The sequence below is a fragment of the Capra hircus genome, chromosome 3 (assembly GCF_001704415.2).
Source record: "Capra hircus breed San Clemente chromosome 3, ASM170441v1, whole genome shotgun sequence".
NCBI classification, from domain to species: Eukaryota; Metazoa; Chordata; class Mammalia; order Artiodactyla; family Bovidae; genus Capra; species Capra hircus.
The window spans coordinates 40,360,288-40,386,529 of NC_030810.1; the positions used below are offsets into that span (position 1 = coordinate 40,360,288).

At 46.3% G+C, this 26,242-nt stretch overlaps 1 protein-coding gene across 2 annotated transcripts in view; it reads right to left on the reverse strand.

Moving 5' to 3' along the window:
* The window catches only part of JAK1 (Janus kinase 1), a 148,336-nt gene that overhangs the window by 13,423 nt on the left and 108,671 nt on the right, over positions 1-26,242 (reverse strand). For both annotated transcript variants that reach the window (XM_018045131.1, XM_018045134.1), the window contains exons 6-13: positions 23,556-23,719; positions 21,396-21,738; positions 19,360-19,545; positions 15,021-15,178; positions 12,960-13,083; positions 10,669-10,855; positions 3,391-3,497; positions 211-354 (exon numbers count right to left, since the gene is read on the reverse strand). In XM_018045131.1, coding sequence (XP_017900620.1) covers positions 211-354; positions 3,391-3,497; positions 10,669-10,855; positions 12,960-13,083; positions 15,021-15,178; positions 19,360-19,545; positions 21,396-21,738; positions 23,556-23,719 — 1,413 coding nt within the window. The remainder of the gene's footprint in view (positions 1-210; positions 355-3,390; positions 3,498-10,668; positions 10,856-12,959; positions 13,084-15,020; positions 15,179-19,359; positions 19,546-21,395; positions 21,739-23,555; positions 23,720-26,242) is intronic.

Genomic DNA, 26,242 nt, shown 5'->3' on the forward strand with positions numbered 1-26,242 from the left:
GGAGAGAATGGGACAGACAGGGAGGGACAGGCCAAGGTCAGGGGACTGCTCGATCCACCGTATCTATACTCCCTCGCTTGTTAACCTAAGATTCTATTTGAAGAAAGGAATCTTGACTGGAAAACAGACCAGAATGGGCAAAGGTTCCGCTCAGCCCACTATGCTCTACTGGCTGCAGAGATGGGGGAGGGTGATGAGGGTGACACTTGCCAGAGAAATGTCCCTGTGGCTGGGGTCTAAGACCTTCAGGATGACTTTTATTCTCTTCTCTTCAGAAGTCCCTTCGTCATCCTTGTAATCCGTGAGGGTCCCAGAGTAGATGTGTGTCCGCGTGCCTCTCCCGAGGTGCTCGCCCTGAAGGAGGGAGCGGGCGGTTAGTGTGACCCTCCCTGGGGCTGCAGTGATGCGGGTTCGAGTCCTCTGGGGTTGGGGGGTGAACACACACACTGCTCAGGTGGGACAACAGCAAAGGGGCCCCAGCAGCTCACACTTCTCGGGGCCTGGGCCTGTCAGGCCTCCAGAGGAAACAAAGAGCTACTTGGCCCAACACAGCGGAGGCACTTCCTGGGCCCCAGGAGACAATCCTCTTATTCTCTGAACAGCAACCTGCTGTGTCTCCCTCCAGGAACAGCCTGGGGCCAAAACCGCAACCTTTCGCACAACTTCCAACAGTGCCATTAATAGCCACCAACGTTGGCCCCACCCTGGGCCTCCAGAGCAGGACTTGGCAGGAAGTTCCTCCACCCACAGGCTGGGGAATAGGAGAATAGGCCTGTGAGTCCTGGCCCCACTGCTTACTGACCTTTGGGAGACTTTCTTTCATCACACTCAGTCTGCACCCATTTTCTGTAAATGGGTTAACAGTATACCTGTCTCCTAGGGTTGGTGTTAATTATCAAACGAAGAATTAGGTAGAAAAGTTCCTGGCACACAGTGAGTAGAAGTCAGTCTGTTGGCCAATGTGTTTTGTCTAATCGCCCCCTTGCACCTATTCACTTTCTACCCATCTGATACACAGGTATAGGTGTGCCGCTTTCAAATTAGCGATACAATTTGCACACACACATGCCCAAGCTCTCCCTAGAGGAAGGTTACTGATATGCAGAGGCAGACCCAGGAGGGACAGGCCTCAGTTTCCCCACATATGAAAAGGTAATAAAACCAAATGAGCAGCATGAGAACTAAATGAGATCATCTGCTAAAGGCCCTGAACATACAACGAACAATGATCTGTCTTTAAGGCCCTTTTAGCTTAAGCTTAGACTCTACCTGCAATGTGGGAGACCCAGGTTCAATCACTGGGTCAGGAAGATCCCCTGGAGAAGGAAATGGCAAACCACTCCAGTATTCTCACCTAGAGAATTCCACGGACAGAGGAGCCTGGTGGGCTGCAGTCCATGGGGTCACAGAGTCAGACATGGCTGAGTGACTAACACACACACAGAGCTTAAGTTTTAATAATTCTGAATTAAATACTCTTAATATTTGGAGTGAATCCAAACGTGAGTCACGAAACTCAGGCATTGTCAAGCTAATGATATTTACCCCACAAAACGTGTGTAACTGGGAGTTCTATCATTCTCCTGATATATATTATCCTAGTATCTCCTCTAAATGCAGAAAATGCTTTGTGGCTGACTCCCTAGGCTGATTTCTGCCTCTCTTAAGAATGTACACAATCGTTAATTTGGTATATTAATTTGCACAAATGCCACCATTTGTCATCTGTCACAGCAGAATGGTGGTACATCTGCCCTGTCTACTGTATCCTGGCAAGGCCCTGTGACTATTCATTAAAGCTGCATCTGTCATGAAGCGATTCATCAAGGTTATGGCAAGTTGTGTTCCCAGAACATCCTGTAAAAGCCATATGCTTTCAGAATAATTACTGTTCCCCCAGAAGTATTGCTTATTCTGGGGGCCAAGTCACAGCACTATGTGGTAAGGATTCCACAGCAACTCAGAGGCCCCTGTGTGTCCCACTCCAGCCTCCCCCCACGCTGCAACCTGTCTTTGCTGAGTGCTTGTCCATCCTCTGGGGCTCTGCTTTGATGCCACTTCCTCCAGGATGCCACTGCTATCCCAAGACCAGGCAGCATGGTTGTCTGACGGTCCCACATCCTGCCGTACCTCTCTACTTGGGACCTGTCTCCTGGTAGTTTAATTATCTACTCAAGATAGATAAGAATCTGCCTCCCCCACCGGACTGTGTGCCTGCTGAGGGTGGCGGTCATGCCTGGCAGAGGGAAGTGCTCAGTCACTCTTGGCTAAATAAACACTGGAGACACAGAGAATGGCCCAGAGGCCCAAGGGGAAGGAGAGAAGGAAGACCCTGGGTACACGTCAAGTTCCAGGAAGAAAAGAGGCTGGGGTGCTGCCCATCTCTGGACACAGCTCTGATACCCCGAGGGACAGAACAGTGAGATCTGCCCTCAGGAAAGCATTTACATAGTGAAGCAGGGCATTTGCCACTGTGGACTTCCACTCCCTCAAGACCTTCTCAATAATTTCAGGAACTGATTTCAAAAAGCAGATGAACAACCCAGCCTCAGGCCTGCCACCCTTTGCCTGGTCCTCAACGAGTGAGCCCATGACTTGCCCTCCAGCACCTCCAAGGTGGGGCAGCCTCTCTGGGGCAGTAAGCGGCCTGCATAGATTTCCTTCCCTCCCAGGCTGCTGGCATGCTGGCTTAGTCTCCCCCTGTGTCAGTGGGATTAGGAGGGGGGTGCAGAACAGAAAGTGGGGGTTCCCCGGACCTCATACCCTATGAGGCCCAAGGGCAGCTATGAGGGAAACTGGGCCTGCCCAAGGCTGCAGACGCTGGGCCACAGCCCTCTGGAGGCTGGAACACTGGTCTGAGGGATCAGTTTCTTGGCACAGCTCTCTCCTTCAGCTCTGAACTGTGTGTCTCCTGCTCCCTCATTGTGCTCTGAGTGCCCTCAGCTTTGTTCCATCTGGAAATGTCATCAGAAAGCCCAGGACTGAAATTCAGAAGCACCTTGTCACAAAGCATGTTTTGGGGCCATGAGAGTCATCATGGCCCCTATGGAGATAATCCCCTATGGAGATCTGTCAACATTCCCACCAAATTCTCCCAACTACTTCTAGGGTTGGTCCCTACAACTACAGGAACCGGGAATGGAAGGTCTTTGTAGCCCTAGATAACCATTCGAAAATTGACTAAGCCATCTCTTTCAAGGAGAAAGTCTAGGGTGTATCAGCAAGGCCGGGTGGACAGCAGGGCGCCTGCTCGTTGACCAGTTTCACCTATGAAAGGGAAGTCCTCGTGTTCATCAGGGTCTCTGCAAACATGACTTTTTTCTCCCCAGGCTTCTCCACTGTGAGGAGGCAGGGCCAGGAATGGACCCAGGTATGGCAGCAATGACTCACTTGGGTAATATCTTTCTTGAGGATTCGATCGAAACTCAGCTGGCTCATGGGGTAGACAGGCTGCCACTCCTGGGCTTTCTTGGTGGCCACCAGCAGATTGGAGATTTCTATGGAAGAAAGAGAGAGAAGTCTGAGGGGAGCAGGGAAGGTCTAAGGTCCCAGTTGCCAACATCTTCTCGGCCATGGGCTTGCTCAGCACATACATGTGCATTTGTTGGTTCCGTCACTCAACAAATATTTACTAAGTACTCGATTCCTGCCCTCCAGGAGCTCATCAGCAAGGCTAATAACAGAGCCAATGTGATTCAAATAATCAATCAAAACCTGTGCCGCTGCTCTTAAAGGGCAGGCACTCCGGGGTTGATACAGCAGGATCTGTACTGGGAAGATAAGTCAGGGGAGGAAATGAAATGTTAGAAGCTGAGAACAGAAACTCTATAAGGTAGGGCCTGTGTCTATATTATTTCCTGCTCTGCCTTCACAGCCTGGTACACAGTAGGCACTCAGTAAACAGTTGTTAAACGTATGAATGAAGAACAGGGAGTGGGCTGAAGGATGAGAACTGAGGATAGAGGAAGCACACCAGGAGTGACAGGAACCAAAATAGGAGGGTTAAAAACCTAAGTTCCGTGAAGAACAGGGTGGGTGACCCAAAAAAGAAGGCTGTGCCAGAGGCTTTCTAGTTCCCAGCAGTGCCCAACAACAAGGAGGCATTTAGTGAACTGCTGGCTGAATGTTCATATTTCAAGCAGACCATTCCCCAGATTCTACTGATTCAAATAACAAACTAGACCCCTTACAAAATCTGCTAACTCAGGGTCAGCACAGGTGGCTAACTGGGAATTTATAATCCATGCAAGTCACCGTCCCACCGTGGAGCCACTCTGAATTCCAAGGTTATCGTGAGGGAAGAAAGCACCTTCCAGACCGGACCAGTCGTGAGAGTATTCATCCACTGTCCGCGAGCAATGGGCCAAGTGATTCAAATCCTCTATCCTGCCAGGCAGGATTTGTGTTTTGTTTTTTTTTTCAGCTCATACTTTCTGACTACCTTCTCTGTACCAGCCACTGTCCTGAAGAGTTTTATACACATTAGCTCCTGTCCTTATGACAATCCTATGAGATACATAGTATTCTTATCCCCTTATAGATCAGAAAACAGATTCAGAGCTATTAAATCATTTGCCCAAGGTCAGGCTCTGGATTCATGCTGCTTTCAGGACTGGCTCCAGACTCTTGCCTCCACAGCATGCCTGGCCCTAGTGGAAGGGGGTACAAATCTGGGAGCCAAAAGTTGGTTCAGATACAGGCTCCTCCATTATCATACCTTGAGTACCCCAGTTTTCAGACTCTCCTCTCCTCCATTCTGTTATCCTGACTCTAACCCCCACTACCTGGGAAAAATCAGGTTCAAGCAGACAACTCTGGAGAAAAGACATGAAGAAAGGGCCACCTGAATGGTGCCCAAGGGAAAAGTTTAGGCAGTAGAGCCATTGAGGAAATCAGAGAAGAGAATGGGAACAGGGGCCGTTTGTGGGCCGATTATTAGCATGGCCACTTCAGAGAACATGGAACTAGGATCAAGAGTGGGGAAAGCTGTTAAACATCCAAGAACCCGTTTCCTCACTACAAAATGGGGCACACAGCTATGCTCCTCACGGGGGTGCTGTGAGGGATAAACGAGATGATGCTCGTGGAGGTCAATGCCTGGTGGGAGGTGACTGCCCCATAACTGGCAGCCCCTGTGACGATGAACGGCGTCACACCTGTCAGCACCCTCATCTGTGTTGTACCACCTGGTTCCTGCAGCTTTGGCAATGATCTGCTAAGTCCTCAGTGTCAGAGCTGAACGAGGTAGAAATCAAGCTCCAAGATTTGACTGCACGGATGAGAACATGGGAGAATCGGTGGTGACTGGTCAACAGTTCCCCGTCTCTTAACACGGTCACCCTCAGACTTGGAGAGGGGCAGCAGCACTAGGCAAGGCACAAGAGAGGTAGACTTTCTTGACTATCACACTCATTCTGAGGGGCCGCCTGATTTTATTTATTCCATGAAGTTTCTTGGGTGCATTTCAGTGTGAAACCTAGGCTGGGGTCTGGCCATCGGAAGCCAGGGCTCAGAAGGGCTGAGGCGCTGAGAAACACCAAATGATACTGTCTTCAGTTTTCACAACTGCGCCACTTCCCTAATTTGCAGGTGGCAGAGGAAAGACAGAGACTTCTGAGGGCCTACGTGGAAAAGCCACCCACATACCGCAGAGTCTCACTCTACCCCCCACAGCACCCATCCCCAAGGTCAGGAGAACTGACTCTCACCCCAGAGTCTTGGGCTGGTAACTGCACTTGTAACTCTGCAGAGGGTGTGATATAGGGGAAAGATCACTGCGGTTGGAGTCAGAAAACATGAGTTCAAATTCCCATGCCTCCTCTAACTACCTAAGCAATCTTGGGTTAAGTATAATGGATAACAATATACTATGGATTATTATGAAAATTAAACAACTTAAACCATGAAAGAACCTCAAACGGTGCCTGGCAAACTTCAGAATTACTCACGTGATAATAGACGGCAGCAGCCATTATCATCACCATTATTATTCACTGCTACTCTCAGAGTAGCCACTAGTGATATGACCAGTTGTGTGATTTTGAACAAGTCAGTGAACATCTCTGATTCTCAATTTCCTCATATTTATAATAGCTACAAAGAGCTAACTTAAAGATGCAGATAAACTGCTTGGGATTAGTAGGTACACACCAATGTGGTAGCTACCACTGTAACTATTCACTCGACAGACATGAGGGAGCGCCCATTCTGTGCTGGGGGCTGCCTCTCCCATGAATCATCATGGTGGGACCCAGATCCTGCCTTAAGCGTTTATAACCAAGTGGAGAGACAAACACTGAACATCACATTCGGCACAGTGCTCCAGAAGCCCCAGCAGAAGCCGAGAGGAGGGTTCAGGCCTGTTCCTGTACCTCTCCTGCCGCAGCTGCCAGTCTCCAACAAGGGTGGCAGCTGCACCAGCGGCCTCCCAGCAAATTCCAGCAGAGAAACCACATCCCCGTCTCCAGCCCGTGCCGCCACCCCGCCTCCCGGGCCTGCGGCTCTCCATTTCCTCAGCCTCGGCCTGCACCCACTAATTCCGAGGAAAGCGAAAACGGCCTCTCATATCTGGAAGGAGAGATTATGCGAGTGAATAGGGTTGCTGGGCTCTAAGGTTAGAGTTCACCCTGAGGTCTCACAGTCAAGTGGCAGATGTGTTTTTACCTTTGCAGGGTATCTTCAAGCACAAAAACAAAGGCTGCAAGTTACACCCTCAGGCTGGCAGGAAACCCTATCTGATCAACAAGCACACAAGTCCTTCCTCTTTCACCAAGTTCAATGACACTGCCTTGCTAGGAGACCAAAAAGCGATTCAAACATCAAGCACCCAGGCCCCTTTTTGTGTTGGTATTGCTTCCTCTGCCCACCACGAATGTAAAGACTCACAGACACACTCCATTAAAACACAGACTAGAGAGCTCTTCAAGAAAATCAGAGATACCAAAGGAACATTTCATGCAAAGATGAGCACTATAAAGGACAGAAATGGTATGGAATAAGCAGGTGCAGAAGATATTAAGAAGAGGTGGCAAGAATACACAGAAGAACTATACAAAAAAGATCTTCATGACCCAGATAACCAAGACAAAAACCACATGATCATCTTAACAGATGCAGAAAAAGCATTTGATAAAATTCAACATCCATTCAAAACGGACAGAGAGGGAACATATCTCAGTAAAGCATGGAAACAACCTAAACGTCCACTGACAGATGAATGGATAAAGATGTGCAATACAGAGAAACATATATAAATATACACACACACACAATGTATGTCTGATACACACATACACAATGGAACATTATTCAGTCATAAAAAGAACGAAATAACACCATTTGCAGCAACATGGATGGACCTAGAGATTATCAGACCAAGTGAAGCAAGTCAGACAGAGAAGAACAAAACCATACGATCACTTACATATGGAACGAACTTATTCCTAAAACAGAAACAGACTCACAAACACAGAAAACAAACTTATCGTTACCAAAAATGAAATGGAGTGCACGTCAGGATACATTAGGAATTTGAAATTAGCAGATAGAAACTGCTATATGTAAAAACAGGTACACAAAGTCCTACTGTATACCACATGGCACTATATTAAGCATCTTGTACTAAACTATAATGGAAAAGAATCTGAAAAAATATACAGATATGTGAATCACTTTGCCGTACATCAGAAATATAACATTGTAATTCAATTTCAAAAAAAGAGCAAGGGGATATATGTATATGTATGACTGGTCCATTTTGCAATGCAGAAGCTAATACAGCATTGTAAAGCAAATTTACAACAAAAATTAATAATAAAAGTGGCCGAGTTCCTCGCCTCTTCTACCCATTTCACTCCGTGATCCACCCATGACTCCTCACTGCCTGCACAATAAAGTCCCAGTTCCACGGCGTGGCAAACAAAGCCTCTGATGACCCTGAGTCTGCACTAGTTGCCTCCTCCTTCCTTCTTTCTAAGTGCACTGAACACATTTAGTTCAGTTCAGTTCAGTTGCTCATTCGAGTCTGACTCTTTGCAACCCCACGAACCACAGCACACCAAGCCTCCCTGTCCATCACCAACTCCCGAAGCCTACCCAAACTGGTGTCCGTTGAGTTGGTGATGCCATCCAACCATCTCATCCTCTGTCGTCCCCTTCTCCTCCTGCCCTCAATCCCTCCCAGCATCAAGGTCTTTTCAAATGAGTCAACTCTTCGCATCAGGTGGCCAAATTATTGGAGTTTCAGCTTCAACATTAGTTCTTCCAATGAACACCCAGGACTGATCTTTAGGGTGGACTGGCTGGATCTCCTTGCAGTCCAAGGGACTCTCAAGAGTCTTCTCCAACACCACAGTTCAAAAGCATCAATATTTTGGTGCTCAGCTTTCTTATAGTCCAACTCTCACATCCATACATGACCACAGGAAAAACTATAGCCTTGACTAGATGGACCTTTGCTGACAAAGTAATGTCTCTGCTTTTGAATATGCTATCTAGGTTGGTCATAACTTTCCTTCCAAGGAGTAAGCATCTTTTAATTTCATGGCTGCAGTCACCATCTGCAGTGATTCTGGAGCCCCCAAAATAAAGTCAACCACTGTTTCCCCATCTATTTGCCATGAAGTGATGGGACCAGATGCCATGATCCTAGTTTTCTGAGTGTTGAGCTTTAAGCCAACTTTTTCACTCTCCTCTTTCACTTTCATCAAGAGGCTCTTTAGTTCTTCTTCACTTTCTGCCTTAAGGATGTGTCATTTGTATATCTGAGGTTATTGATATTTCTCCCAGCAATCTTGATTCCAGCTTGTGCTTCTTCTAGCCTTGCGTTTCTCATGATGTACTCTGCACAGAAGTTAAATAAACAGGGTGACAATATACAGCCTTGACATACTCCTTTTCTTATTTGGAACCAGTCTGTTTTCCATGTCCAGTTCTAAGTGTTGCTTCCTGACCTGCATACAGGTTGCTCAAGAGGCAGGTCAGGTGGTCTGGTATTCCCATCTCTTTCAGAATTTTCCAGTTTATTGTGATCCACACAGTCAAAGGTTTTGGCATAGTCAATAAAGCAGAAATAGATGTTTTTCTAGAACTCTCTTGCTTTTTCCATGATCCAGCAGATGTTGGCAATTTGATCTCTGGTTCCTCAACCTTTTCTAAATCCAGCTTGAATATCTGGAAGTTCATGGTTCATGTATTGCTGAAGCCTGGCTTGGAGAATTTTGAGCATTACTTTACTAGCACATGAAATAGAGTACAATTGTGCGATAGTTTGAACATTCTTTGGCATTGCCTTTCTTTGGGATTGGAATGAAAACTGACCTTTTCCAATCCTGTGGCCACTGAAAAAGTGGCCACTCCAAATTTGGAGTTTTCCAAATTTGCTGGCAAACTGACTGCAGCACTTTCACAGCATCATCTTTCAGGATTTGAAATAGCTCAACTGGGATTCTATCACCTCCACTAGCTTTGTTCGTAGTGATGTTTTCTAAAGGCCCACTTGACTTCACATTCCAGGATGTCTGGCTCTGGATGAGTGATCACACCATCGTGATCATCTTGGTCGTGAAGATCTTTTTTGTATAGTTCATCTGTGTATTCTTGCCACCTCTTCTTAATATCTTCTGCTTCTGTTAGGTCCATACTATTTCTGTCCTTTATTGAGCCCATCTTTGCATGAAATGTTCCCTTGGTATCTCTAATTTTCTTGAACAGATCTGTAGTCTTTCCCATTCTATTGTTTTCCTCTATTTCTTTCAACTGATCACTGAGAAAGGCTTTCTTATCTCCTTGCTATTCTCTGGAACTCTGAATTCAAATGGGTATATCTTTCCTTTTCTCGTTTGCTTTTTGCTTCTCTTCTTTTCACAGCTATTTGTAAGTCCTCCTCAGACAGCCATTTTGCTTTTTTGCATTTCTTTTTCTTTGAGATGGTCTTGATCCCTGTCTCCTGTACAATGTCACGAACACATTAGCCCTCTACTGCTTTTCTGAAGTGTCTACATCTGCTTTCTGCTTTGCCCTGCACATGTGTGCTGGGAATTCCTTTAGCTAACCAGCAACACTGTTCACTATCCAACACTTGGCTCAAGATCCACCTCCTCTGCGTAGCCATCCACACCATGTGACTCAGGGATCTTGACGGTCCTCTCCTCTGAAACCCCAGGGCCTAATATGTGTGTGTGTGTTACGCTGATGATCATATGCTACAGCGGCCTCATTTACCTGCAACATTTGTTTGTATTACACTGGAGTCCCTTGGGGCACAGGGATTGAGTTGTGTGCATTTCTCTGTGCCTCTAACATAATCCTTGGCCCACAGAAGATGTGCCAGGACAGTTTCTCAGACTGACAGATAAACCACTGACAGGGGAACTCTCAGGACATTTCATTGAAAGGAAGAAAAAAAATTCTTGCTTACTAATCCTAAACATGCCTCTTTCTGCAGCTTAACTGAGACACTGAGAAAAGGTGTATGTCTTTTCTACAGAAAATGCTGACACCCGAGGAATAGGATCTGAACCAGGGACAGACGTGTAACAAAACTCAATGAAAAACACCTAGAAGTGGCGGAAGGACCACTTTCTTCAAAGCGCCCAGCACCTTTCGGTTGGCCTAGGTCTCGGAGCATGGCGAGGGGATGCAGCCTGCCTCTGGCTCGGAGAGACTGACCTCGGGGCTTGGGCTGGCAGCAGCGCTTCAGCACAAAGCTGATGTTGTCCGTGCGCAGGATCTGCTTCTTTAGGTGGCTCATGAGGTCCCCAAGGCTTGGGAAGCTGCGGTCCGAGCCATGCAGGCTGTAGCGGCCCTTCTGCACCTCGATCTGAAAGTTCTTGAACTGTTTCTGGATACCCAGCACCTGCCATTTAGGAAAATGATCAGAAAGAATTTGTTTTAAAAGGGGTCAGGCAAACCTCTCCTGGGTATGTATGATGTTAACAATAGGAGAAGCCAGGTGGAGGGCAAACAGAAGTTCCATATCATCTCCATAACATTTCTGTAAATCTATTTATTTAGAAATGAAAAGCTTATTATATATAAATGAAATAACATCTAATAAAGGTAAATATTATCTAATAATATATAATATTATCTAATAATAATAATATTAGAAATATCAGAAATAATATCTAATAAGGGAGATCCAGGAGAAGGTGCTGACAAATGGGAGTTACTAATAACACCAGGGAAACAGTCTCACACAGCAGTGACTTCCACAAGAGCATCACTTCATTTTGGCACTCAGAATGAACTCCATGAAAACACCGACCTCAGCACTGTGGCTATGGTTATGAGGCAAGGTGCATGTGAAAAAGCAAGCACTTTATAGGGGCTTTCTTGGTGGCTCAGAGGTGAAGAATCCACCTGCAATGCGGGAGACCTGGGTTGGGAAGATCCTCTGGAGGAAGGCATGGCAATTGACTCAAGTATTCTTGCCTGGAGAATCCCCATGGACAAGAGGAGCATGGCTGGCTACAGTCTATGGGATCACAAAGAGTCCGACACGACTAAGCATAGCACAGCAAGCACTTCAAAGAGGTTGGCAAATATTACTACATATGAAGTAAGTACTACAGCAAAATGTATCCAGGAACTCCCTCAAACTGAGCTCTTCTAAGAACCTGTGGGGACGTGGGAGATAGCTGTCTGGTCTCGTTTCCGGGTTGCACGGTGCCCCAGAGAGGAAGTACAGCAGAAGCTTTCCTTCATGAGAACTTTTGTACAAAGAACACTATTTTAGTGGTTTGAATGAGGGCCAGAAAGATCTGCTTATGGTGTAAACTAAGATAAGATATTTAACATCTTGACGCCTCAGTTTCTTCATCTGTACAATGGGGATAATGCAACTTATCTTAAAGGGCTATAGTAAGGCTTTAATGAGAATATACAGGTAAAGTGTTCAGCACAACGTCAGCTGAGCTGAAGCAAACAGTAGGAGTGACCGCATGTCTGATTCCTGCTTTCCTCAGGTAACCTGAGACCAGGTAGACCATGGGACTGAATCACTGACATTCTCGGTACAGCCCAGGTCAATTCCACCTCCAGAGACTGAATGCAGAAGAAAGAAATCCTGCCAAGCAACAGGCCTGCCAGGTGCTGAGCCTCTGCACCTGTATCAGCCCCAAGGCCGCGGTGTCCAGGAGCACCCCAGGCGAGCAGTGGCCCCTCGAGACTTCGCCCAGGAGTCTGGCAGCACTGGGTTCCTTCCACCACTTCCCCTTCCACTCCTGACTGAGTCCAGCCCCAGGGACTGTCCTTTCCTTTTCCTCCCATGCCCGAGGCCTGCAGTACACTCATACGCTGACTCTTACCTTGCCGGCCCCTCACCCATCTCAGTTCTCCCAGCTCATGGTGAACCCAGTCAACACTAGTGTATTTATCTGGACTAATTCTGTAAAACTCTTTTAAAGTAGTCCATTCCTTGTATTTTTTAAAAAATTACATGAATCACAAAGCACTGTGGTTTAGTGAGGCCAAGTCAGGAATTCGGCTTCTACCTGAGCCAAAATATTAGGATTTCTCTCACATCATTCCCAGCTTCCAACCACACCTGAGTCATTAACAGAAATCCTGTTAAAATGCAAGACTGCAATTTGTCTGGTAAAATGCCTGCAACTACCATCTGGGGAAAACTGTTAGGTCAGGTTTCCAATAGGTCTTACTGGCGCTAGTTGGTACCAGTGAATGCCACAGACAGACAGAGCTCAGGTCTGTGATGGAGCCGAGTATAAAATAAACCACTTTAAGCCCCCGGGTGTTTTGTGTGACCTCGTTTTCTGGCCAGATTCCACCTTCCAGAGCACAGAGAACCCTGCCGCGGGTTCCCTGAAGGAAGAAACAAAGGGTCTTGAGGACCAAAGGGTCGGCTGCCTGCAAGTGGGCTCCGCCGGGAACGCAGGCGACCCGCGTCAGAACTGCGGGGACTCCTCAGGGGCCCAGGCCTCTCGACTCCCGCCCCTCACCTCAGACTTTTCAGAGCAGGTGACGGTCATGAGGATGTTGTCAAAGTCGGTGCAGCTCCACCGCAGCACGTACATCCCCTCCTCGCTCCCCTCCTGCCGCAGCTTATTGATGGCATACTCCGTGCTAGAAGGAGAGAGAGGCAGAGAGGGAGCTCACACCAAACAGAAGCATGCCAAGCCCCAGGGATGCCCACGCCTCTCAGCGGCCTCAAGCCTACCGTCCCCTCGTATTACCTGGCCTGGGTCCTAACGTCCTCTCCCATGTAAGACATGAGGCAGGCTGAGGTGCTGAGAAGCCTCAAAATAGACCAGGTCTCCAAGGTCGAGAAGCGGGCTCAGCCCACTGCACCAGGCCCTGAGCCCACCCATCCCCGACTTCCCCACATACACCGTTTCCACTCTAGCCAGAAGAGCTCCCCCAAGGCTGGGACATGGAGCTGCCTCGATGCTGTGGTAGAGGTCCCTCCACCACCATCCCAGGCTGCACAACTGGAACATAAGCCTCAGGATAGCAGGAATTTGGGGCTGTTCTGTTCATTGCTATATCCACAATGACCAGAGCATGCCTGGCTCACAGCAGCTTATCATATCACTTATCAATAGATAAGTGAATAACTGAGAAATAAACACTGAATAAAGAAATCAACAAGAACTGAAAAGCTGTGAGTAGAAAACATGCCTGTCCGACACTCCTGTGTCCCCAGGACGGAAGTCTCTCGCACACAGGAGGCAGTGAACAAACAGCTGCTAAATAAATCCACATGTGAGGTTACTACATCCAGTGAGCTCTCCTCACTGAGGGCCGATAAGGGGGCTGTGTGGTCAACATGTGTTAGAAAGGCACCAAGGGCTCCAGTCACTGGGTGATAAGCACGGGCAGACAGAATCAAAGTACAGAAACTGAACGTGGCAGGAGGCAATGAACGCCACTGGAAGCAAATAAAGCAGAGTGAAGGAGCCAGGGAGCATGGGGTACAGAGGGGGAAGGGGGTCATTATTTTATATAAGGTGGTCAGGGAAGACTTCACCAATAAGGTGACATGTGAGTGACCCTGAAGGAAGTGGTGGCTGTATGGACTCGGGAAGGAGGGCTTTCCAGTCTAAGGGGAGAAGCAGGTGCCACAGCTCTGACGCTTAACTATAGCCGGGATATCTGAGGGGCCATGCTTTATCATAAAGCTCAGCCCTTGCTCTGCAATTGTGTGTGTGCGTGTGAGCCTCTCCACGCCAGGACCACACCACTGACAAACTTTCAGTCCACAAGGCACCCGGGATCAGGAAGAAGGTGGGGACCACTTTGTGCAAAAGGTGGCTGAAGAGATGCTTCCGCAGATACACCATGGTCTGGAAGAGACTCAGAGGAAACCCAGCAGCTGTGTTCCTTTGCCCGAAGGATGGTCACGGATAAGAGGAAGTTGAATTCCTACCGCTCAAAATGGCAGAACTCAGATGAGTAGACAGAACTTACAGGGAGGCAGACTTCAACTCCCTATCAGAAAGGTGAGCAAGGCAGCGAGAAGCTTGGAGCTCTGCAGACTTGCTCACCTTTCTGATAGGGAGTTGAAGTCTGCCTCCCTGTAAGTACTAGGGACGCCATCACCACAGGTGTCTGAGATGCAGGTGGGATGAGATACCCAGCAAAGCCCCTTCCAGCACTAAGGCTTGGTCACCCTCACTGCGCATCTGGCACTGGAGGACAAGCCCACTCAGGATTCTGTTTCTCACTACACCATCTGCTGTTGAGATCTGTGTGCTATCTTTCTCGAATCACCCAGAGCGTTTGGCACAGCAAGGAGTTAGGATGTGTAGGGACCCCGGTGGATCCAGGGATGTAGTGCTTCTGGGTCAGCTATGGAGAGGTGAGGGGTTCAACTGTGAGGACACCCACATAAGGGAGAAGAGGAGACAGGAAGGCCTGGCCAGGACGGCAGGGACAGTCAAGGGCACCAAAGAAGTGCTCAGCCTAATGCTCGATGACACTCATGCCTGAGAAGGCTACACTCCCTCCCATCTCTTTGCTCTTTTCACACCAAAGATAACTGGAAAAGTTATCGAACCAACCAGATTGGACCATGACAGCCATTCTGTATGTTGTGGACGATCAATGGGGGAGCCACGTCAGTGCAGAGGTAGTGATGGGCATCTGCCGTGAGCCGGAAGTAGCCATCCACCAGGGACACGAAGGACAAGGCCTCCTCGTGGGAAGAGAGCTTCAGTTCCTGCAAGAGAGCAGAAATGCCCATGGTTACATCACACGCCTGCCATCTCAAGCAGCAGCTGACTCTCTGGGCAGGTACACAGTGAGAAGATATTCATGTTCAACACAATGGAAGATGCATGACCCCACAGGGAAGCTCCTTCTGTTGACAGTAACTGCACCCTTGCATTTATAAACGATTCTGACTGTTCACCACACTCTTTCATCTATTACCTCAAACCTTTTTCTCATGAGGAATAGTATATGTTGGGGGAGCAGCTGTGTGGAAGACATGAGACCATGGAGTAGCTGCCCCTGGGACCAGATGGAAGAGGAAGGCTGATTCAAGGTGGCAACAACATAAAAGAGTGGAGGCAGGAAGAGCAGAGAGTGTGCAGGTGGTAGCCTGGTCCTGGCGCTACACATTATTCCTGCTTACAGAAAAACAAAGAGGCACAGGTGCTTCATCCCATCCAGAGCTGGCTCAGAAGGTGAAACTCTGGATTTTAATTCAGGAATGGTCCCAGACACAATGATGAGGTTGTGAGATTAAATCCAGGGAACTCTGAGGGTCTGGAGGAGGCGCAGTATTACTCACAGCGGGAAAGGCAAAGGCGAAAGAGAAGAGGAGGAGGGAGGGAGTTTTCATGGAAGGAAGAAAAATGCTCCGAGGTAAAGACAGGTGAGGTTTTTGTCTTAATCATATAACCCCATTTATTTGAGTGGAACTGTGGGGTCAACCAGGAACATCTGATGAAGGTATGTAAAGCCATGATTTAGAGCTTTGGCTCACAAAAATACTAACATTAACACACACTGGAGCCTTAAGAGAAGGGCAAAATGACACGGGAGTATAACACTCTTTCCATAACAGTGGAGAAAGAAAAGGCTGGTGGCAGAGAAAAGCAGAGACAAGACCAATGAAGGGGTGGGGGGAGAGGGATATAAGCAACCAGCAGAATGGAGGTAAATGGCTTACAATGAGAATTAGCTACGATGCCAAAGGAAAGGCGTTATGGCGTTGTGAGCCAAGGAGGCCGAGAGAGGGCAGGACTACTATCGGGACGGTGACCCAGGAAGGAGGTTCTGTGCTGAGTGTGCTTCCTCTCAGGTGTGACCCAGCATCTCCCTGCAGAGCCCCAAAGAGCAAAGGCAAGGCAGTCTGGCTTGGGTAGCCCTTCACCCATTACATACAAATGAAACCATGTAAGTGCTTAAGTTTTCTGAAAGCAGAAGTCTGAATAGAAAGGGGAGATGTCAAGAAGATGCAGACAGAAGAAATAAATCAAGGTATGACCTGATAACACGGTCGCATCATGCTTTCCTGAAAGCGGCAACCAAAATACAGCTTGGAAATCCCATGGCTGGGAAGGGATGGGGGACGAGATAAACGAGAAAGAGCACTACTCAGGGTCAACCCACCAGCTTCAGGAGCCAGTTTATCTGGGTTCAAATCTCAGTGAAGTGAAGTGAAGTCGCTCAGTCGTGTCCGACTCTTTGCCACCCCATGGACTGTAGCCTACCAGGCTCCTCTGTCCATGGGATTTTCCAGGCAATAGTACTGGAGTGGATTGCCATTTCCTTCTCCAGGGGATCTTCCCGACCCAGGGACTGAACCCAGGTCTCAGTGTCTCTATGTATATTTAACCATATGTAATTATCATTTTTTGTCAAAAATTATCAAATATTGGCAATTTCAAATGATTTAATGTCACAGTTGTATGACTTTGACTGAGTTATTTAGCTTTTTTGTGCCTCAGATTCCTCCTTCGTAAAATGGGAATAATGAAATACCCACCTCATACAGTCAATAAGAAAATGAAAAGAGTTGGTATTTGCAAAGCCTTTACAACAGGAAGTACCTGGCGCATAGCAGGCCTCGTATTTGTAAAAGAAAAAGTAACAAGGAGTATGGGTTTTTTCTCGCCTCCCCCAGCCCCACAAGCACTGTAGCTTGGCACAAAGCCGCCAGCCCAGGTGGCCAGGGTGAGCCCTGGCCTAGACCACAGGTGCACCATCTGGGTGCTGCCCTTGACTCTGTCAGCTAGGACAGGACAGGGAAGGCTCTCAAAGCCTGCATCTACTGGCTGCTGTTCCTTCTTCTCAGCCATGTCTCCAGGGTTTGCCCATGTTGAACAGCCAGACCACAGATGTGCCAAGCTCTCCCTCACTACAGAGTCCCAGAGGAAGAGGACACCTTGGAACCCAAATCAGTACAGGCTGGAGCTAACCCTGTGCAAGTTTCTACAGCTCTCCTGAAGTCTCAGATTCCCCACTGGAAGTGGAGCCAAAATCCTGACAATATGATTTTACATCTATAACATGCTGAATGCCGCTGATGCTACCGCTAAGTCACTTCAGTCATGTCTGACTCTCTGCGACCCTATGGACAGCAGCCCACCAGGCCCCTCTGTCCTCAGGATTCTCCAGGCAATAATACTGGAGTGGGTTGCCATTTCCTTCTCCAAATATGCTAAATAAATAGCATTTATTTCTGTTTTCTCCCTCTTGCCATTTTCCATGTTTCCACTAACATCTACCTGGGCTCTTCTATGTCTTCCATCACATTTTTACTACAGTTTTCTTAGGCAATCAATGTATATTTATTTTTAAAAAGGGAGGATAGGGAGAATTAAAAGTTAAAATCACTCATAATACCGTCATAAACAAATAGTTGTTAATATTTGATTATTTTCCTAAGAGCATGTGCATGCTTTAAACTTTTTAAAACATAATCAGTTCCATTAAGTTTCATATTCTGTTGTTTTCCATTTATGTGGCATTCTTCCAGATTTTTAAAAATTCAGCAATTTGTTTACATAATATTCTACTTCTCAGATGAGTTGTATTTTATTTCCTCGTTTTCCTATAATCATATCCAGGTTAGTTTCAGCATTTTTGACACTGTAAATACTGCTGGGATAAACATTCTCATTCATCGACCACTGCCTGCATCTCAGTTTCTAAAAGACAGATCCTCATTTCCTGAGTGGAGGAATATGTAGATGTTTTCAAGCCTTTTAATACATGTTATCTTGGACAGTGAGGAGATCAAACTAGTCAATCCTAAAGGAAATCAACCCTGAATATTCACTGGAAGGACTGATGCTGAAGCTCCAATACTTTGGCCACCTGATGAGAAGAGCTGACTCACTGGAAAAGACTCTGATGCTGGGAAAAGACTGAGGGCAGGAGGAGAAGGTTGATGAGATGGTTGGATGGCATCGACTCAATGGACATAAGTCTGAGCAAACCCTGGGAGATAGTGAACAACAGAGAAGCATGATGTGCTGCAGTCCACGGGGCTGCGAAGAGCTGGAGGTGACTAAGCGACTAAACAGTAACAAACCAAACTGCTTTCCCAAAAGGCATACCCAAAAGACTAATTACTCTAGATATAAAAGGATGGCCGCTTATCCTAAACTGCATCACCAGATTCTTTCCCAGCACTGAGTGTTAGGATTTTGACCCAGGAAAATTTGCCAATTTTAGGCATAACATGGTACTTCCCTAGGTGACTACCTCCACTGCATGGAGCACTGTGTCTCCCCATCCTGTCCTTTCCACGAGCAGTCGGCCGTGACTTCCCTGACACAAACATGTTTGTTTTGGCTGGGCTCCCACTTCCCCTGCCAAACTGGCCTGCCTGTCTAGATCATGTCCTCAAGTGATACCAGAAAAGAGGAAGTGAAGTTGAATACTCCTTCCTCTGTCCGAGAGTCACTTGGGTGTGCCTGACACCATGACCAGGACTGTCACTGTGGCCACAGCCACCGGCCCAACAGTCTGCTCAAGTGCAAAGCGGGGCTTCCCACCGACCTCATCCCAGGTTGACCCACCCAACTCAGCAGAGGGGCCGTGCAGGAGCCCTTGGGAGAAAATGCTAATCCTCACTCACCAAATTTTTTTTCAAATCCACTAATTTTTGTGAACTGAATATTGATGCTGAAATATCTTTGGGAGATAACAAATTCTGTTTTCATTTGAAGAACAAAGAAAGGCACTAGAACGTACCCAGGTAACTTAAACACAGACACTGATAATGTCAATGTCAGCAACAGGGACTTTCTGGCTTAAACAAGATGATCACAAGATTTTCTCTCAGGGACAGGAACCTTGAAGAGCACGTGCTGCATAACTGTCCTCAGCAAAGTCCCCTCCCAGCACCAAACCCAGGCCAAATCACTTCTGGAGGAAACTTACCATTTTTTTGTTGTCCTGCTTATTAATGCTGACCACAGACTCCTTGATTACAATGTGAGTGATCTCAGGGAAGTAAGAAAAATTGTTCCACTCTTCTCGGATTTTGTTTTTTTCCTCATCCTTCTTGTGTTTATTTTCCAGTTTTTTCCGTTTCAGTTTGTTTTTTTCCTTTTCAACAGGAACAATCTGATAAAATGCATAAGCGACAGAGTGAAGCCAGCTTTCTCATTTTCTATTGGCATTTCTCATTTACTCCTGGCAAAACAACATAGGGCCTTGCAGCCAAGCAATAGAAAGCCAGAGTGCCTGGACTGATGGAGGAACTGGGAGAGTCAGCACCCAGGGGCTTATTCAGGTCCCACCAAGGATTCTTAGGACCCTACCCCTGGAAAAGACCTTAAAGGACACACTGACTAAACTCTTTACATAATCTATAATGTACAAGCAAATTCAGGAGCGGAAATAACTGCCCACTAGGCGTACATCTACAATCAGGTCCCCCAGGAGCATGGGCTTTCTCCTTTTAGAATCTACCACTGACTTTTCTTGACTAGACAGCCATAATCAAGTTGGAATTTTCAAGGGCAGGTATGAATCCCATGCTTGGATAACTTGGGGAGTCATACATGTCTGCACAAGCTTACATATTTTGTGTAGCAGAGTCTTGGAGACTAGAGATCTGGATAAGATCCTGACTCTGCCAGTTACTTAACTAGTTAGGTCATCTTTTTGAGCCTCGATTTACCCATCCATAAAACAGAGATCTTATATCTTCACAGGCTTCTTAGAGCAGAAGGTAGGTTCTTAATAACACAGTACCCACACTACACAGAAAGCCCTTGGTAAGTGTTTGGCATTATTTTAGCATGAGAATAAAACAGGAGTAGAAAGTAAATTTCACCTTTATGTCAATAGTAGTAGAAGAAGAAGTGAAGCCGCTCAGTCATGTCCGACTCTTTGCGACCCCATGGACTGTAGCCTATAAGGCTCCTCTGTCCATGGAATTTTCCAGGCAAGAGTACTGGAGTGGGTTGCCATTTCCTTCTCCAGGGGATCTTTCCGACCCAGGGATCAAACCTGGGTCTCCCACATTGTAGGCAGACGCTTTACCATCTGAGCCACCAGGGAAGCCCAAATAATGATGATAGCAGCTATAATTATTTATTGAACATTTATTATACACCATTTATTATTATATAAGCTCTATGCTAAATGACAGTTTTCTCAACAACACTATGAGGTAGTACAGTAAGTGTTACCTTTTTATAGATGAATAATGAATATGTGGCTGATATATATGAAGTAACCCTCCCAAGGCCATGTAAATATAAACAGTGGAGCTAGGATGCGAACCAGGTCTATTTAGCTTTAAAACCCATGCTTTTAAACCAATCTGGTCTATTGCCTCATTCAATAAACACTTCAAAAAGAAGTGCCAGATTGCAAGAAAAATTACCCTATTTCAAGGAGCCAATTACCTAAAATCAATTCTTGGCACAATCACTTATTAGTTATAAGTTAGTTAGTTAGTTATGACCTTGGGCAAATTTCTGTACCTCTTTCTGCTTATCTATAAAGTAGGGAAAACGGTAGTATCGTTCATAGATTTAAGGAATAAATGAGTTAATCCATGTAAATTGCTTAGAAAAGTACTTGGTACATGGTAAACACTTGGTAAATGTCTGCTGTGTGAAGTGTGTGTGAAGTCACTCAGCCGTGTCCGACTCTTTGCGACCCCGTGGACTGCAGCCCACCAGGCTCCTCCATCCATGGGATTCTCCAAATGTCTGCTATTACTATATATTATCACATACTGTATATGCTACATTTCTCTATTTCCCTATAGAACTCAATAAATATCTATTTAGATCTACTGCTACATGGACACAATAAAAGGTGAATGACACACTGTCTCTAGCCCATGAACCAAACTCAGCCGACAGGGATGGTGAACATGCACAGAGATAATACCAGCAGAGTACAGACAGCACACCATGTGACACAGGATGCTCTAACCAGCCCCTATCGGCACTTACATGTGGTTTCTGTCTCCACTGGATCCCCAGGTTTCCAGTCACCATCACTTCATAGCAGAGAACATTTCCACTATCATTTGGATGGAACCAATTCATCTCATTTTCTGATGAAATCAGTAGCATGGAAGTCTCAAATATTTCAGCACCATAATGTTTTGTCAAAGTTTCCAAGGTAGCCAGGTATTTCACCTTCAGGTCGTGCGTGGACACGCTGCTGTCGCAAATGGTCTTGTTGTTAAACTCCTTTAGGAAATCCTTGAAAACGTTATTTATCCGCATCCTGGTGAGAAGGTTCCTCTGTCTGATGGACTTATTCAATGTTTCTGGAATATATCGCTTGTAGCTAAAAGAAAGTTTAAAAGAAAAAAATCTCTTTTTTATGTATAGGTTAGCAGAATAGCTCGGAAACAAACGTAAGCCTGTAACCCTTCCTTCTCTCTGTTGCCAAATGAGAAAGGTTCTACTCCCAGAGGTCTTGAAGTAAAACTCAGGATGATAATCAATAGGGAGATGGAGGTGAACAGGGACTGAAAGAAAAGAGACAAGTACCTGTTCCATAGATTTTACTGAAATGGAAATTCCTACAGGAATCATCAGACTTTCCGGGTCACAAAGGCAGGCAGCAAAATGGCAGCTTTCTGTTTTTGTTTGCGAATGTCACTGTCCCTTCCCACGTACACCGGTGTTCACGTGAACACACTGTTGCTAAGGTTCAGCCAGAACCTCAGCAGTTAGAAAGCCACCTGGAAGGCGTCAAGCGTGACGACAGATGCTCCACACATTCTACTTGCACATCTGTTTGACACTTTTTCTATAAAGATCACAGGCTGCCTTTGTAAGAAATAGGAAACACACAGAAAAGCTAATCAAATACAAAAGACCTAGTGTTTGCTGTGGGCAGATGTCCCAGATACATTAAATGGATCAACAGATAGAGTGAAAGATTAGGTAACCATCCAGGTGCTAATGAGAGAGTATCTATGACTAAGAATCCCAGCAAGTGGATACACTGTGAGAACAAGACCCAGCTTTAAGAGGGGTGCCGCTGGCGGTCAAACGAGTGGGGAGACTTAGCCTGAGAAAGCACCCAGCACAGGGGAATCCCTGCCGCACTGATAGTTTCACAACAGCGGAAAACTGTGGAGCTTGAAATTCGTCCCCAACAAATACTGTAACTTCTTTTTTAGATTAATGTAACAGAGGGGAAGGTCAGAGGAGAGCTATTTTTAACTTTAGCCTCATGCAAAAATAAAGAGGAGGTGCCCAGAGCAAAGGCCACAGAAACAGGAGAAAGCAGTGTAGCGTGTGTCTCACCAGTCCCTGCATTTCTGAGGAGCACCTCCTGATCTGCTCCAGACTCTGGTCAAGGGCAGGGAGATACGAGATGTAACCTTACGAGAAGGTGCATGCCACCTATCACAGATAACACGGCTAGAAATAATCCCCTCTTAAAATGACTGTCTTGGGACAAACACAATAGCGCATTGATTTAAAAATTATATTTCCAGACTTCCCTGGTGGTCCAATGGTTACGACTGTGTTTACATTGCAGAGAGCATCAGTTTGATCCCTGGCTGGGGAACTAAGATGTCCCCCATGATGGGTGGGTGGCCAAAAAAATAAAATAAAAATTATATTAGTATTTCATAGATAGGTGGAAGTTATACAGATTGAATATTCCTTCAGAAGGACCTGCCTGCAAATGATAATTTTAAGTAAATACAATTTTCTGAAGGTAACAGTTGATCGTGCGTCACATTGGAATTAACAGCTCTCCAGTGAACCAGTACAGGCTGGAAATGATAGCAGCTGCATTAGAGCTACATCAAAGATTTTAGGACAGATCCAGCACAAAAGGAAAAAGTGCAGGGACAGATGCCAATGCCCAGCATGGGCAGAGAGCAAGGGGACGGGCATGTGGGCCACTCATTTGACTGGCGACCCAGCCCAGAACTTTCACCCTAGTACAAATTTCTGAGGTCATCAGCCAACATTCAAATTCAGGACACAATTATAATTGTACTACCTTTTATTATATATATTCTTAAAAAAAGTTGGATTCTGCAGAAAGCAGTAGTCAGCCAACAACTGAGGTGTATGAGAATGTATAAAAATAACACCATCCCCACAATCAGTTTTTCAGCCAGCAGGAAGGTTTACCTGATGTCCTTGGGGAGTTCTGGCAATTGCACCTTCTTCATCATGGCATAGTGGGAGATGGCCAGCACGGCCATCCCCAGACACTCGTTCTCAATGTCATGCCCATCCTGCTCCGTCTTGGGGTCTCGAATGGGAGCCAGGCATTTGACCAAATCATACTGTCCCTTTGGAGCAAAGATGAGAAGAAATGAATCACCACTTAAGTTTTAAGCATCCACCCACATTTCTGATCTTAGGAGGAAGGTTCCCCACACAGGGAAGTGCTACCCAAAATACAGTACAGCAATGAGACTAATGAGATTTAGAGTTTCCCTGGCACCTCTTTCTCAACAGTTGGGCATGAAAGGGCCTGGGAAATGTTCTCCCCAGGCTAATTCATTCCTTTAAAAGTCAATAAGCCCCTCCACAGGGCTTCCCATGGAAGTGATGGTAAAAAGTAGCATGTACTAGGCTTGGACTGCACCAGGGCATGGGAGGTGACAGCTGGCTGGGGTTTGATCATTTGTTAGCTCCACAATGAACTGAGCACCCACCTCCCTCCTGATGTAGATTGACAGAAAGGAGAAGGAATCCAGATTCTACACTGGGTTATGACCACACGTGAGTTTTTTCAACCTCTGCTGTTGAAGTTCCTAATAGTGAAATGTATCCTCAAAATACAACCCTTCACTCATGGAGGTATGCCACACATTCCAAGAGTCCATGAGGGCTTCAGAAAACAAAAATGAAAACTAAAAAGCAGTGGCCAATACCTACCTGTCTTGTACAGAGCAATGATGCCACCGTCGCTGCTCAGTCCCCTTTATTAAGCCCTGCCCTGAGTGCTAGGCACTGCGCGCGGTTCCTCATTCACTATTTCATTTACTCTTTACGACAGCCCTATCGGGGATGCTAACATCACCAACCCTGCCTAACAGATGAGGAATCTAAGGCACCCAAAGGGTAAATAACATCACTCACTCTGTTGGTAATTATTGACTAACAAGAACTAATTATGAGCCAGATATTATTCAAGGTGCTAGCAGCAGACCAAACCACATCCCTGATCTCATGGAGACTCCAGAAGAGAAAGAAGAACAAATGGAAATATATAACCTCAAGTAGTTACCAAAACCAAAGACAAGTATAACAGCCCTGTGGGCACCAGGGACCTCCCGAGTGTGCGCATGTGGTGAGGGGTGGAGGGCAGTGGGTATCAGACCAGATGCGACTACAGGGCTGCGGCTCTGCACCACAGAGCCACCGTCACACTCAGTCTCTGCTCACCGACTGCAAGCAGACCAAGCTCTCAGGAAGGGACTGTTAGCCTTTCTCCAGCTTGGAAAGAGGCAGACATGAAATCTGGGGTGGTGGTCCTACATCAGGAAGACACTCGCTTTCTCTGAAGCAACTTTAATGGGTTTTGGATGAAGGGTTCTCACCACTGCCGCTCTCCTTTTTTCAAGGCAGGACTTCTGGTTTCTGTCAGCAAGAACAGGACACTGACCACTTCTATAAATTACTGAGGACCAACAACAATCATCTCTGCCAGCAGTGTATGTGAATGAGAACAAAATTCGAAACTGTTTTGTCTGGCTGTGATTTTCTGTAAACATCACTGTACAGCTACCTCAAGTAATTCATTCCTGAAGCTCTGAAATGTCAGATTCTAATCTCATACTCACTCCTGAAGTATGGGGCACTCTTTCTTTACACTTTCTCTTCCAAAAAGGTAAAAGAATTAATCTCAGACACGAATATGTGTAAAACTGGGAGGCTGGATTCAAAAAGGCCAGTGTGAAAATGGCCAGTTCACTTTACTTTTTCCACACAGTGTCTGCCCAGGGCTGTGCTGTTTCACTTCTCTGCAGTCTCTGAGGCCACTCCTCAGATATGGTATGGAAAGTGCAATCAATAACTAAAGCTATAGAGCAGATGACGACTGTGACACAAAACCCAAATGTGAAAAACTATATCCTAAGGAAATAATACGCAGAACACATACTCAGAAATATGTTTGAGGCTGTTTTGTAACAGTGATAGTGTAACAGGGAAAAACAAAAAGAAAAAGGTTTAGAACCAATGACTAGTTAAATGAAGGCTGGCTTTTCCTCTGGATTCCAGTATCATACTCAACTTCCTACCAGGAATCTCCACTTACATATCTCATAGGTATCTCTGAAAGAGAGCTCCTGGTTTCCATCCCCCCTTCTCCAATCTGCTGTGTCCACTCTTTCCTATGCAGGGAATCACTCCAATATCTGTCAGACACTGCCCAAAACAGAAATCTCAAAATTATCTTCGATGCTTCCAATACCCTCAACCTTCCACATCCAACTTCACAGCAAATCATATCAAGTCTATCTCCAAAATTAATCGCAGATCCATCCATTTCCGTCCACCTCAACTGCCACAACGCTGATGCTACTTGGCACCCAAGGAGCGGGGAGGCCAGGGTGTGCATAAATATTCCACAGTGCCCAGTGCCTTACAGCAAAGAATTATCCAGCCCAAAGTGTCAGCAGTGCTGCTTTTGAAAAACTGCTCCTCTCCAAAGAAATGCTTTCCCTACCCCTCCCTGAGAAATGTAGACACTTTTTTATTCTTCAGGGTTCAGTACAAATGCCACCTCTTTGGAGAGACCTCTGATTATACTATTTAAATGAGCTCTCCCCATTCAAACCTCCCTCCCCATATTCCTTACGACA